Source organism: Podarcis tiliguerta, assembly GCF_965153285.1.
Source record: "Podarcis tiliguerta genome assembly, chromosome: 5".
Classification (NCBI taxonomy): domain Eukaryota; kingdom Metazoa; phylum Chordata; class Lepidosauria; order Squamata; family Lacertidae; genus Podarcis; species Podarcis tiliguerta.
This window is the reverse complement of record NC_139538.1, coordinates 95672410-95686387: the sequence shown is the minus strand read 5'-3', so window position 1 is coordinate 95686387 and position 13978 is coordinate 95672410. Positions and strand designations below refer to the sequence as shown.

At 44.2% G+C, this 13978-nt stretch overlaps 1 protein-coding gene and 1 long non-coding RNA gene across 6 annotated transcripts in view; both read right to left on the bottom strand.

Moving 5' to 3' along the window:
• Positions 1-13978, bottom strand: part of PRR5 (proline rich 5) — an 84763-nt gene that overhangs the window by 26106 nt on the left and 44679 nt on the right. For 2 of the 5 annotated variants that reach the window (XM_083440882.1, XM_083440883.1), the window contains exon 3: positions 6798-6911. In XM_083440882.1, coding sequence (XP_083297008.1) covers positions 6798-6901 — 104 coding nt within the window. In that variant the 5' untranslated portion in view covers positions 6902-6911. Of the gene's footprint in view, positions 1-6797; positions 7039-7116; positions 7334-13978 lie in introns of those variants that run through there. The other 3 variants (XM_083440880.1, XM_083440881.1, XM_083440884.1) reach the window with 2 other exon arrangements.
• LOC310677788 lies at positions 501-5015 on the bottom strand. Its single transcript, XR_014511449.1, has 2 exons — positions 4686-5015; positions 501-4439 (listed from the first exon to the last, which is right to left on the bottom strand). It is a non-coding gene; the product is annotated as an uncharacterized lncRNA (long non-coding RNA).

Sequence of the window (13978 nt, the reverse complement as noted above, 5' to 3'; positions counted from 1 at the left end):
ATTTCATACACTTCTTTAGAATCCATGAAATGCAGGATATCATATATAAACAAATGCTCTAAGTAACATGGTCGTACTATTGTTTTGCGGAAAGGGAGGAAACTGGTTTTCCGGGACTGGGGGAAGAGGTTAGAGGTTCCGGCCATAATCCTGCTCTCCTAACGTCCAACAACAAGCCCTTGTCCCAGTCAACTCACAACAGAAGCAGGGAAAGAGCAACGTGTTGTTTGTGACAGGGAAATCCAGGACTCTGTCATAGAGAACTTGGGGAACTGGGTGAAGGTTTGAGGCATCACTGAAGAGTCTCAGTGACAAGGAGGTTGAGTGGTTAGACCAGGTACCTGTGGCAGCTCCTTCCCTCAGATCCTGTTCTTCACATGCAGTTCAGCAACGAGGGCGGATTTTGGCCTACATGATGTGTAAAATGTCTACTTACTTGCACTGCTGATCAATTTCACCATTTGAAGACGCTTGTCTTTTTCAGGTTTATATTCCCCTTCTTTCTACATCATTGTCTCTTCCTTCCCCCCAACCTCCAACGCTACCAGTTAATCCTACAAGCAGCCACTTCTTTTCTAAGGGGCACAAAAAAGGAAAACAAACAAATATCCTATCCTTTTGGTCTTAGAAATTAGGCCAAAGATCAGAAAGCCTGGAATTCATTTTTGCTATTATTATCTGTTCTGTTTTCAGCACTCTAGAGCTTATTCCAGTCCTGCCCCACTTCAACAAGCAGCTAAAGACTTCACAAAGAAAGTAAAGAATCGAAGTTATTTTAATCCTATGCAAATTTTGTGTGATTAAATGAAACTGGTAGGTAATGTAATTTATGCTTCTGTTTGCTGTTAGGTTGGTTTGCTTGTGTAGGCTGTGAAGCAGGCAATGTAAGCTGTTTTGAGGATTCATGGGAAAGCTGAAGAGGCCATGAAATTATAAAGTATAAATTTGCACAGCAGAAACTAGGCAGAAGGCTTGCTTTGATCTGACAGTTTCACATTAGCTTTGGAATCAAAGGGAAATCCCTGCAGAGAATGAAAGCATGCTAGGAATTCCAAAAGCTGAGACCAATTGTGAATCTTAGGCAGGCCTGGGGAAGGGACAGGTGCCAAAGCAGCTGCCAATCACCTGATGTCAATCTTGTCACAACTAGAAGTGGTGTGAAGTCAAGCCACAGCTTCGGAGAACTCAAGAGTGTGAAGGAAGATGTCAGGTGAGGGCTCTGAGTTGGAAACTGCCTGCTGAGCCTGATCAGTGCCTGGGTGGAAGGCTCTTCATCACTGCATTTAATGCATTTATTTTATCAAATTTATATGCCACTTCACTGTAAAAAACCAAACAAACCTCCAAGTGGTCTTTGCATCAAAATCCCCCAATTTCTGAACCAGGTCTGCCAAAAATTCTCATTCTGGTCCCTGATCTGCCAAAGCTTGTCCTTGCCTACGGACCAGGAATTTTCGGTCACAAGCTCACATCCTTAATTGCAGCCAAGAGTGCAACTTTTTTTAAGATTACTGAAAAGAAGTGGAGAGATGAAGCACTTGCAGAACACCATTGATGGTCAACAGGATTTTTTTTTAAGTTCTAAATGATTTGGGGAACTTTTCAATTTCAATTTTGGGTCATTTGCAGTTCTGAAAATCGATATATTTTAAGTGGATCGTCTTGTTGATGTATTGCAATTTATAATGAAATAGCCATTGGCCATAAACAACAGAAGTCTGACTGACTGAAGCAGCTGCAGCTCCTCTCCATTTTATCCTTACGTTCTTTTCTCCCCATAGGGTGGCTGGATTCAAAAGAAGACGGAAGTTGATCAGAAGACACCAAAAGCCGTTGAAATTTGCTCTTCCATTTAACAATACAGGTGAAGGAGCCCTGTGTGATTTTACAACTGACCACCCAATGGCTACAGGGTGATAGGACAAGTAAAAGAAAAAAGTGGATTCCATAGACTATAATGCACTGTAACTTTCTGAGAAGACTGCCCAAAAGACAGACATATTGGTGTCTTCTTGCTGAAAAGCTTTTAGTGTGCTTGTATTTTCTGTCAAGTAACTTTTAAAATCAAAAGTTAGTATCTGAAGTTTGTATCTGAAGAAGTATGCATGCACACAAAAGCTTATACCCAGAACAAATGTAGTTGGTCTCTAAGGTGCTACTGGACAATTGTTTAATTTATTTTAAAATCAAAGTTTGCTTTCAATTGGAAACTCAGTTTGTCCAGAGAGACTATCTGATGGCTTCTAGGAATACTACTGAATAGAGATGGTAAAATGAATAGTTGACAAACTGGGACATTTCTTAGGAAACCACTCTACTGCTTGTTAGGAAAAGCATCTCTCTCAAGTTTTGAACTGGATTTTATGTACAGATAATCTAGTCAGTATAATAAATATATTTATTAGGTCTGCAATATTGAGTTAAACGTTTTTAAAAGTCCCCTGGATTAATCAGGCGACAATCTGGTCTTTTGTTGTTGTTTTTTTGTTTTTACAAAATGACTTTTTATAGCAGATGTACACAAATTTTGAGAGGCCCTTTAAGGAGTGGCATTGCCTCTTCTCTTCTGTACAAGACAGAATGTCTCTTCTAAGACGGTGCTTGCTGTGGCCTGGGTGTGCATTGGGTAAAAACAAAGTATGTTTCTCCCCTTCCTCAAAACTCATATGCACACACATTTTATTAATTTAAGCCATTTTTTCTGTAACAAACAGCATGCTATTTTTTTTGCTGCAACAACAGGCTATCATAGCACCTGGGCACATATATGCCCAATATTCGCCTGGATGCAAATTAAGTGAGCAGAGGTCTTGCATCTCACAAGTCAGTGTCACGTCAGGTGGATAATCGAAACAGCTAAGTAGTGACATATGCCAGGGGGCATTAGAGCAGCTTACCTACAAGGCAAGAGAAAAAATAGACCCCGAGTCCAAATAAGGAAAGGCTGGCCACTGAGGTCAAAAGACATTACCATGGTGTTTGCGTGTGATTAAGGAGTTTGTCAAGGTGGATTCACAGACTAGGGAACAGCAAGCAGTAGCTCCAGGGCCAAATCAAGTCCGCTATCAGTAATGCTATTTTCTTGCCCCCTTAATACTCTATGCCTACCCCTGACCTGTTATGCTCCATCTCATCCTTAAAGTGGCCCAACCAATGAGAGGCTCAGAGTAAAGGAAAGCAGAGCGAGTATATTGATTTCAGCCACTGGTTCTTGCTAACCTCTGCAGGGCTGAAGGACCAGACAGCTCTGCAAGGGTGTCTAGTTGATTTGGTTGGTGCACAAACCGATGCCCTGGTTGACCTCCAGAAACCAGAGATGACCCAGACAACCAACACAATCACTTCTTATTCTCAGATCTGCTAAGACAATGAAATGGTTGGGTTGATGAGTAGGACTTAGATGGTGGCAAACTCTTAAAAAAGTATTAACAGTGGCTAGAAACAGGTGGGCAGATTCTTCTAAAGAAGACCTTCCTGGACCCTGGTGATTTCACTAGATATCACTGAGTTGCAAATCTCCTTTTCTTGGTTCAAAGTGTGTAGGTGTGAGGCTCCAGGTATCCTGAATGACGCTCTTTTTCTGGAGCCATTTTTATCTGCCTTCTTCTAGGCAGATTGGGAACTGAAGTGCCTTTGGTCAGCCACTGGTCAAACAGTAATAGGAGAGTGACAGAAGGCATGTGTCCATTCCCTGACACCTCACATCAGCATATAATCAGCCACAATATTTTTCAGAAATGCCTGTCTGGTTTGGGTACACTGCTTGACACTTATTCCTACCTGACGATCATTTGCAGAATGTTGGGCTGGGTGGCTGCAGTTTGGCACTGGGGCAGCTAAGCTACAGTGCTCCACAGACTTCTGCACTGCCCCCCAGGCTACCTATCAATTATATGAAACCACTGAAAGAAGTCATCAGAGGAGATGGAGGTAGATTTCATTATGGAGATAACACCCATCTCTCTCTCTCTTACATGTGGTCCAGATATAATCATGGATACTCTGTGCAGATGCCTAGAGTTAGCAACAGGCTAGATGAGAGCTAAGAAACTGAAGTTCAATCCCAAAACAGATTTGCTGCTAATATTATCAATCTAGGAAAGTAGTATTCAGCCTATTCCTTATGGGGACCACCCCCTCTTAAAGACTAGGCGTATTAACAGCTACTGCCCTGTCACAAATCCCCCCCCCCCTTGGGCAAGGTGCTTGAAAAGGTCATGGTGACACAGCTGCAGAATTAAAGGGGAGTGAAGGGATAACGTAGATGTGACCCTGTGACTCTTAATAAATCTGTCATTGGCTTTTGATACCATAGATTATGATATCCTTCTAGGTTGTCTATGGAAGATGGGATTTGGGTGGCACTGTTATACAGAGCTTCCTGTCTTATCTCCAGGGATGGTTACAGCACTGGCTGAGTGCTTCTCAGTCCCCTGGGTCTTGAGCTATGAAGAGAAGAAGAGTTTGGATTTGATATCCCGCTTTATCACTACCTGAAGGAGTCTCAAAGCGCCTAACAATCTCCTTTCCCTTCCTCCCCCACAACAAACACTCTGTGAGGTGAGTGGGGCTGAGAGACTTCAAAGAAGTGTGACTGGCCCAAGGTCACCCAGCAGCTGCATGTGGAGGAGCGGAGACGCGAACCCGGTTCCCCAGATTACGAATCCACCGCTCTTAACCACTACACCACACTATGGGGTACTACAAGGTGCTATGCTGTCTCCAGTGCTACTGAACACTACATGAAGCTGCTAGGAGTGGTCACTAAGAGATCTGGCACGAGGTGGCATCAGTACACCAATGATACCCAACACTGTTTCTCTGTAACATCTGAATTGGGTTTGGCTGAGAAGATGACTGGATGCAGCAGTGGGCATTAAAAAAGAGTGTGAATCCTGGCAAGATGGAGGCTTTGCGGATGTTTACTGGCTCTGAAAATTTGGTAAGTTGCTTGCCTTGGATGGGGTCACACTCTCCCTGAAGGAGCAGGTGTGTAATCTGAGGGCACTCCTGGATCCACCCATCCCTGGGGGCACTGTTCCTGGATTGGGACAGTGTTACCAACTGTTCCTGGATTGGGACAGCTTGGCCACCGTTGTCCATGCATTGGTAGCGCCACAGTTGGACCACTGCCATGTGCTCTATGTGGGGCTGCCCTTCAGGTTGGTGAAGAGACTGTAGCTGGTGCAGAATGCGGTGGCCAGGTTGCTTGTGGGAACCTGCATATAACATCTTGCTTCTGGAAGTTCCACTGGTTGGCAATTTAAGAATAAGAGCATGTGGCCTGTCTAGCCAAGCAGGACCTGAACGCAACAGCCCTCTCCCCTCCTAAGGTTTCCAGCTGCTGGTATTCAGAAGCGTATAGTTTCTGACCATGGAAGCAGAGCAGAGCCATCAGAGTGAGCAGCCAACTAATTGTCTTCTCTGCTACAGACTAAGATAAAGGTGCTGGTACTAACATATAAGGCCCAATACAGCTCAGGATCAGGTTAATTTAGAGACTGTGTTATCCAATATATATCCAGCAGGTCACTGCAGAAGAGCTGCTCCTACAAGTTCCAGAAGATCAGAAGCCCACTCCATGGCAACTCAAAAAAGGGCTTTCAGCATGGCTACCTGTTCTGTGGAACAGCATTCCTGTCGAGATCTGACAAGTGACCACTACTTGCACTTTCCAGAAACGGTTTAATACATTTTCTTTCATGGTGTGGTTTGCCACCTGGATGAATGGGTCTCTGCCATCGTTGTCTATTTAAAAAAAATAAATTGCTGATTTTTATTGCACATGGCCTTGAGAGACTTGCGTAAAGAGGATGAGTAAATTCATGCTCCTCTTCCTCCTCCAGGCTCAATTAAAGGTGCTGTTTTTGGCTTTCAAAATCCTAAACATCCTGGGATTTGGGTTCCCAAGGGACTGCATTATTCCACACAAGCCTGCCCCACCAACCATTGGAGGCCCTTTGCCCCTGCATTCAGCGCCCAGGAGAGTGGCTAAAAATGAGAAGGCCTTTTCGGGGGGGCGGGCGACAATTTAGAGTTCCTCCTTCCTTTCCCAGACCACCACTCCTCTGCTTTCAAATGAATGCCACCCCCACCCCAGTGTTTCTAGTCAAAAATATTTAAAAAAGTCTTTTGAGGTTTCATTTCACACACGTGCATATAACATTTAGTAAGGGCCAGATTAAGATTATAGTCGTGACTTGGTCTGCTTCTCTCTTTTTTCTTCTTCAAATGCCAACATCAATAATGGTTAAACCTTAGTGATAATATAGGGAACTCTGGCATTTTTTATTTGTTAAAAAAATGGCAGAGATTCTTTCAGTAAATCTCTCTCCCTGTGATTTATTTCTAGCTACAAATATATTTAACAACCCACTTCAAGTGTTTCTCTCCCCCACATCATCAAGACACATGCAGTTTTTCCTGTTCCATAAACAAACCACCCTCCCCTGGGAAAGGAGAAACTACACCTACTTTCTCAACAAGCAAAGCAACCAGGAGACATAATAGCCAGCAGAAGAAGAAGGGCTCTCTAGATCTTAACAGTCATTGCCAGTGAGAATGAAATGAGAGAAAACTATGTATGTCAGCTCTAACAGAAGGGCTAGAAGCATGAAAAACCTGGAGGTTTCCTCTCCTATGAAAATCAGACTGTGTCGTGCCTTGTTGCTGTGTGTGAGCACAGCACATGCTCTTTAAAATCTGAGCCAGAAGTGATTGTTTGCAGCGCTGGCTGCTATTGTGGAAGAAATTCCTGGTGCCTGCCTGGTTGCGTGGGGGTGTGTGCAAGTCCGTACCTGTTCCAGGTGGCGTTGGAGCAGGCCCGTCGCTGCTGGGTCCCCCGCTCATCCAAGGATGCCGGCTCTCTCTTGCCCAGATCACTGAGGCTGGGCGAACTCATGAACTTCAACCTGCGAAGAGTCCTCATGGTCAAATGTGTTGTTTTGTGCGTGGCAGCTAGAGAAACACCATCCTTTTTACAACACACACACACGCAGCTGGAGCAGCAGCTTCTCCGTTTGCTGTTCAAAAATGAAACTTAAAAAAACAAAACAAAAAACAAAGAAGAGAGAACCAGTCTCTACAGAACACACCTCTGCCAGCAAGAAAACAAACCTTTAATCAGATCAACTCTGACGTCATAAATTGTGGTTAATAATTTCTCCAGGCTTTTTAAAGCTGAACTCCTCGTTGCTGTCCTTTACATATTAAGGGGCCCTTTAAACCGGAAGGTTGTGCAAAACTTTTTCTCATCCCCATTGTAAAAAAACCTGAGAATCTCATTCCGCATGCATGTTCCACCTGCCATAGTAAAAGCGTCACTGAATTCTCAAGAGCCCCCCCCCCCTTCTCTTGTAACCGGAGCCAATAAGGGAGGGGGAAGACACCCACTACGGGTGACGTATGGAGGAGATTGCATAGGGAAGTTTCGTAACCACCGATTCTTTGCCACATTACAACACACAAACTCTCTCTCTCTGTGTGTGTGTGTCTTTCACCCGGGCAAATAACAAATCTGCTTGTCTAAGAGGTTGCTTAAGCTGAAAGCACAAGATAAGCCTCCTGGGCAAAACAGGAGGTCGCTTTAAGGAGATGTGGGCGCTTTTGAAAAAGCATTTCAAAGATGTCCTGCAGCGCTGGTTGCTGGGGGCACTTCCACCTCATAACAGCTTCAAAAGCAAAGTTTTACAACGGGGCGGGGGGGGGGGGGCATATTTGGTCTCTAAAACACCACAACCTGGAGAAACAGACAGAGATGACTCAGCTTGAAATTTTAAAAAGTGGGAGGAGCTCAGCAGCATATATGACAGAGCAAAGCCGTTTGCAGTTGAGATAGCCTAACAACAGCCTCCGCTCTTACTCTAAGGCAGGGGTCAGCAACCTTTTCCAGCAGGGGGCCGGTCCACCGTCCCTCAGACCATGTGCGGGGCCGGACTATATTTTGAGGGGGGGGGGATGAAAGAATTCCTATGCCCCACAAATAACCCAGAGATGCATTTTAAATAAAAGGAGAAATTCTACTCCTGTAAAAACACGCTGCTTCCCGGACCATCCGCGGGCCGGATTGAGAAGGTGATTGGGCCGCATCCAGCCCCCAGGCCTTAGGTTGCCTAGCCCTGCTCTAAGGCAGGCCGTGTATCCACCCAAAGTGGGAATTTAAGTATCCTGGCATCCTGAGATTTTCCATTCTCTTGTAAAAATATTCTACAACTCTCTAGGTACACTGAAGAGAGTCTATAGGCAGTTATCTGGTCACAATACTCCCTTAACCCCAAATCACAAAAGAAATGCTCAGTATTAGGGGCTCCTCTGCCCCCAAACCACTCACGTTGAACAGATCTCTTGCAAGAAGAGTGTATTTTGGTAGGTAAGTGCCAAAAACATCTGCACCTGCCTCTCAGCCCGGATTTGCATGTCACAGTTTAACAAACACATCATATGTCAACCCTGTGCTTTTGCGGTAAACTCCAGTTGTCTAATCTACTCAATTTACTATACAGTGTCTAATGCTTATAATGATGATATTAATCACTATGAACAAACACCCCATAACATGTAAAGAAGCTACTGGGATTTATTTCAAACAAAAACAAAACCATAATTTATAATCTAGAAGCAAGCAACTGAGCGAACAAGCCCCCAAAGGGGAGCCCATAATAAGTGGGGTTGTTAGGAGAGGCTAACCTGTGTCTTTGGAAGATGTAGGAGGGGAGAAGGAAGATAACGTACAGGGAATTTAAGTTTCATGTTCAAAACTTTCCACCCCAAGGCGAACTTCACTAAATATGATTTTGAGTGGGCACATTGAGCACTACCTGCCAGGCCAAAGAATGTGCTCCCCAAACCCTGCGCCATTATGTGTTTTGTGAGATTCACAAAAATGGATTGAGATTCCTGCACTGCAGGCGGTGGACTCGATGATCCTTGGGGGATCCCTTCCAACTACATGATTCTATGAAATCCTAGGATTCCATAAAAGGAGGAGATCTGGCGGTGGCCTCGCCCATTAAGGAACATTACATATAACGTACAACGGTGATGGTGTTCCCAGAAACTCTTGAGAAAGCGCAATATGTTTAGGAGGAAAGGATGGGGCTTCCCGTTTTAGCTATGGTTGGCAAATAGACAAAGGATGTATTTTCTGCTGTTTGGATAGATTTTATTAAATGCACTAATCAAAGTCACAACACGAGATCGTATCTGTCTGTGATCATATATGGCTGAGAGAGAAGCATAAATACCCCTGGAGACTAACAATAAAACGCTTCAGTAAAAAACAAACAAACAAAAACAAAAAAAGCATTTTGCAAACTGCAGTACAATAAAGAACAGTAACAAAGCAAGCAGTGACTGGTCTCTCATGCATCATTATTCCCGTATTTGACTGGAAAGAAGTGGTATCCATTGAAATCAGGTTAGCGATAATACTGCCCCTCCAAAACCCAGCGTGGGTAGTTGAGAGGTGATGAACTCTCAAGAAGCATTTATGAAAGTTAGAAACGGAAACCACACCATGTCAAATATAGCCTGGCTCCTTGCTTTCCACTTATCATGTGCTAATATTTCCATGAGAGCAAGACACAAAACGTGCTTAAACCAACTTGCAACTAAAAAAAATCAGAGGACATTTCCCGGCCTCTAGCTTTTGCTAATCTGCCTACAACCCCTAGTGGTGCAGCAACAAAACTGCTAGCACATTTGCAAAGCTAAGCAGGCTCTGGTAAAGTTTCAAATTAGATGAGGGACCGTGTGTTGAGATCTCAGAGTCCTGAAAGTTCCCAGCGGTTCCAGGCACTCACCCTGAGTTTGGTTTCCTTGGATTGAGTTTACTGTATGATATACAGTGGTACCTCAGGTTAAGTATTTAATTCTTTCCGGAGGTATGTTCTTAACCTGAATCTGTTCTTAACCTGAAGCACCACTTTAGCTAATGTGGCCTCCCACTGCTGCTGCACCAGAGCACAATTTCTGTTCTTATCCTGAAGCAAAGTTCTTAACCTGAGGTGCTATTTCTAGGTTAACGGAGTCTGTAACCTGAAGCGTCTGTAACCCGAGGTACCACTGTATGGGTTATGTGAGTTAATGATATATGGTTTATTTATTCATATATACCATCATATATTTATTTATTCATATATACCCCCTTCATGGATCACTGCCTTGCCGTGGCGAAGGGGCTTGAATAACTCAGAGAAGCTATGAACTATGCCGAGCAGGGCACCCAAGATGGACAGGTCATAGTGGAGAGTTTTGACCAAACGTGATGCACCTGGAGGAGGAACCGGCAAGCCACTCCTGTATCCCTGCCAAGAAAACTCCATGGACAAAGACAACAGGCATATAAAAGTTATGACGCTGGAAGATGAGCCCCTCAGGTCGGAAGGCGTCCAACATGCTACTGGGGAAGAGCGGAGGACAAGTACAAGTAGATCCAGAGCTGATGAAGCGGCTGGGCCAAAGCCGAAAGGACGCTCAGTTGCAGATATGCCTGGAAGCGAAAGGAAAGTCCAATGCTGTAAAGAAAAATATTGCATAGGAACCTGGAATGTAAGAACCAATGAACCTGGGTAAGTTGGATGTGGTCAGAAATGAGATGGCAAGAATAAATATTGACATCCTGGGCATCAGTGAACTAAAATGGACGGGAATGGGCGAATTCAGTTCGGATGACTATCATATCTACTACTGTGGGCAAGAAACCCATAAAAGAAATGGAGTGGCCCTCATAGTCAACAAAAGAGTGGTGAAAGCTGTACTGGGATGCAATCTCAAAAATGATAGAATGATCTCGATACGAATCTAAGGCAGACCTTTTAACATCACAGTAATCCAAGTTTATGCACCAACTACTGGTGCTGAAGAAACTGAAATTGACCAATTCTATGAAGACTTACAAGACCTTATAGAAGTGACACCAAAGAAGGATGTTCTTCTCATTATAGGGGATTGGAATGCTAAAGTAGGGAATCAAGAGATAAAAGGAACAACTGGCAAGTGTGGCCTTGGAGATCAAAACGAAGCAGGGCAAAGGCTAATAGAGTTCTGTCAAGAGAACAAGCTGGTCATCACAAACACTCTTTTCCAACAACACAAGAGACAACTCTACACATGGACATCACCAGATGGGCAACATCGAAATCAGATTGATTATATTCTCTGCAGCCAAAGATGGAGAAGCTCTATACAGTCAGCAAAAACAAGACCTGGAGCTGACTGTGGCTCAGATCATCAGCTTCTTATAGCAAAATTCAAGCTTAAACTGAAGAAAGTAGGAATTTAGATTTGCTGGACAGAGTGCCTGAAGAACTATGGGTGGAGGCTCGCAACATTATACAGGAGGCAGCAACTAAAACCATCCCAATGAAAAATAAATGCAAGAAAGCAAAGTGGCTGTCCAATGAGGCCTTACAAATAGCGGGGGAGAGAAGGCAAGCAAAATGCGAGGGAGATAGTGAAAGATACAGGAAACTGAATGGAGATTTCCAAAGAATAGCAAGGAGAGACAAGAAGGCTTTCTTAAATGAGCAATGCAAAGAAATAGAGGAAAACAACAGAATGGGAAGAACTAGAGATCTGTTCATGAAAATCGGAAATATGAAAGGAAAATTTCGTACAAAGATTACCATAATAAAGGACAAAAGTGGTAAGGACCTAACAGAAGCAGAAGACATCAAGAAGAGGTGGCAAGAATACACAGAGGAATTATACCAGAAAGATATGGATGTCTCGTACACCCCAGGTAGTGTGGTTGCTGACCTTGAGCCAGACATCCTGGAGAGTGAAGTCAAATGGGCCTTAGAAAGCACTGCAAATAACAAGGCCAGTGGAAGTGATGGTATTCCAGCTGAACTATTTAAATTTTTAAAAGATGATGCTGTTAAGGTGCTACACTAAATATGCCAGCAAGTTTGGAAAACTCAGCAGTGGCCAGAGGATTGGAGAAGATCAGTCTACATCCCAATCCCAAAGAAGGGCAGTGCCAAAGAATGCTCCAACTACCGCACAATTGCACTCATTTCACATGCCAGCAAGGTTATGCTTAAAATTCTACAAGGAAGGCTCAAGCAGTATGTGGACCGAGAACTCCCAGAAGTGCAAGCTGGATTTAGAAGAGGCAGAGGAACCAGAGACCAAATTGCAAACGTGCGCTGGATTATGGAGAAAGCTAGAGAGTTCCAGAAAGACATCTACTTCTGCTTCATTGACTATGCAAAAGCCTTTGACTGTGTCGACCACACAATTAAGATTGCCAGAAGAAATATCAACAACCTCAGATATGCAGATGAAACAACCTTGATGGCAGAAAGTGAGGAGGAATTAAAGAACCATTTATTGAGGGTGAAAGAGGAGAGCACAAAATATAGTCTGAAACTCAACATCAAAAAAACGAAGATCATGGCCACTGGTCCCATCACCTCCTGGCAAATAGAAGGGGAAGAAATGGAGGCAGTAAGAGATTTTACTTTCTTGGGCTCCATGATCACTGCAGATGGTGACAGCAGTCACGAAATTAAAAGACACCTGCTTCTTGGGAGAAAAGCAATGACAAACCTAGACAGCATCTTAAAAAGTAGAGACATCACCTTGCCAACAAAGGTCCGTATAGTAAAAGCTATGGTTTTCCCAGTAGTGATGTATGGAAGTGAGAGATGGACCATAAAGAAGGCTGATTGCCGAAGAATTGATGCTTTTGAATTATGGTGCTGAAGGAGACTCTTGAGAGTCCCATGGACTGCAAGAAGATCAAACCTATCCATTCTGAAGGAAATCAGCCCTGAGTGCTCACTGGAAGGACAGATCGTGAAGCTGAGGCTCCAATACTTTGGCCACCTCATGAGAAGAGAAGACTCCCTAGAAAAGACCCTGATGTTGGGAAAGATGGAGGGCACAAGGAGAAGGGGACGACAGAGGATGAGATGGTTGGATGGTGTTCTTGAAGCATGAGTTTGATCAAACTGCGGGAGGCAGTGGAGGACAGAAGTGCCTGGCGTGCTCTGGTCCAGGGGGTCAAGAAGAGTCGGACACGACTAAACGACTAAACGACAACAACACCATCTAGCTTATTTACTCATCTAGACCACCTGAGGCTACAGTTGAGGGGCTCACAAGAGGGTCTTGCTTCTCCCACAGCCGCAGCCTTGGATCCCAGCAAGAATCAGGCATGACTCTGTTTCCCAGCTGCCCAGCCTGCAGTTCTGCCCAGCCTGCTTCTAGCTTCACACACAACCCTGCTTTTGTTTTTCTAACTAGCAGACAGTTATTCTCTGGTACAGAGCCACTTCCTTAATGACCCACACTTTGAAGGCCATTATGGTCCTTGGCTGGCTAATTCAGCAATTGAATCCCTGCTGGATCCAGGAATGGGGAAGGGATCCAGGCAACAGCCCACCTCCACCCCCAAATTCACAACACCAAGTTCTTTATGGACAAGGCTGGGGCAAGTGAAAATATAGAAAGGAGAGCTAAAGGGACCACCTGGTTAGTTAATTTAGAAAAATTATCTCAGAATTGTGCCAGATGCTATTGAATATGACTGTTTGTGATTTCCAAGGTCTGCAGAGTGAGAGACAGATCTGGGAGAAACTTTTTCTGATTCAACCTGAGAAAGGAACTCTTTGGCACTGTGTATGGAGGGCACAAGAAGATGGAGGGCACAAGGAAAAGGGGACGACAGAGGATGAGATGGTTGGACAGTGTTCTCCAAGCTACAAACATGAGTCTGACCAAACTGCGGGAGACAGTGGAAGACAGAAGTGCCTGGTGTGCTCTGGTCCATAGGGTCACGAAGAGTCGGACACGACTAAACGACTAAACAACAACAACAACATTATACAAAGCAATCTCAGCATCACTGAAGCCTCTCTGAAACTAATTTGCTGTTGGTACCTCACTCTGGCAGAATTAAGTCATGCTAACCCATCCCTATCGCCTGCATGCTTAGAGGAAGACGAATAAAATGAATCTGGATCTTGGGAAG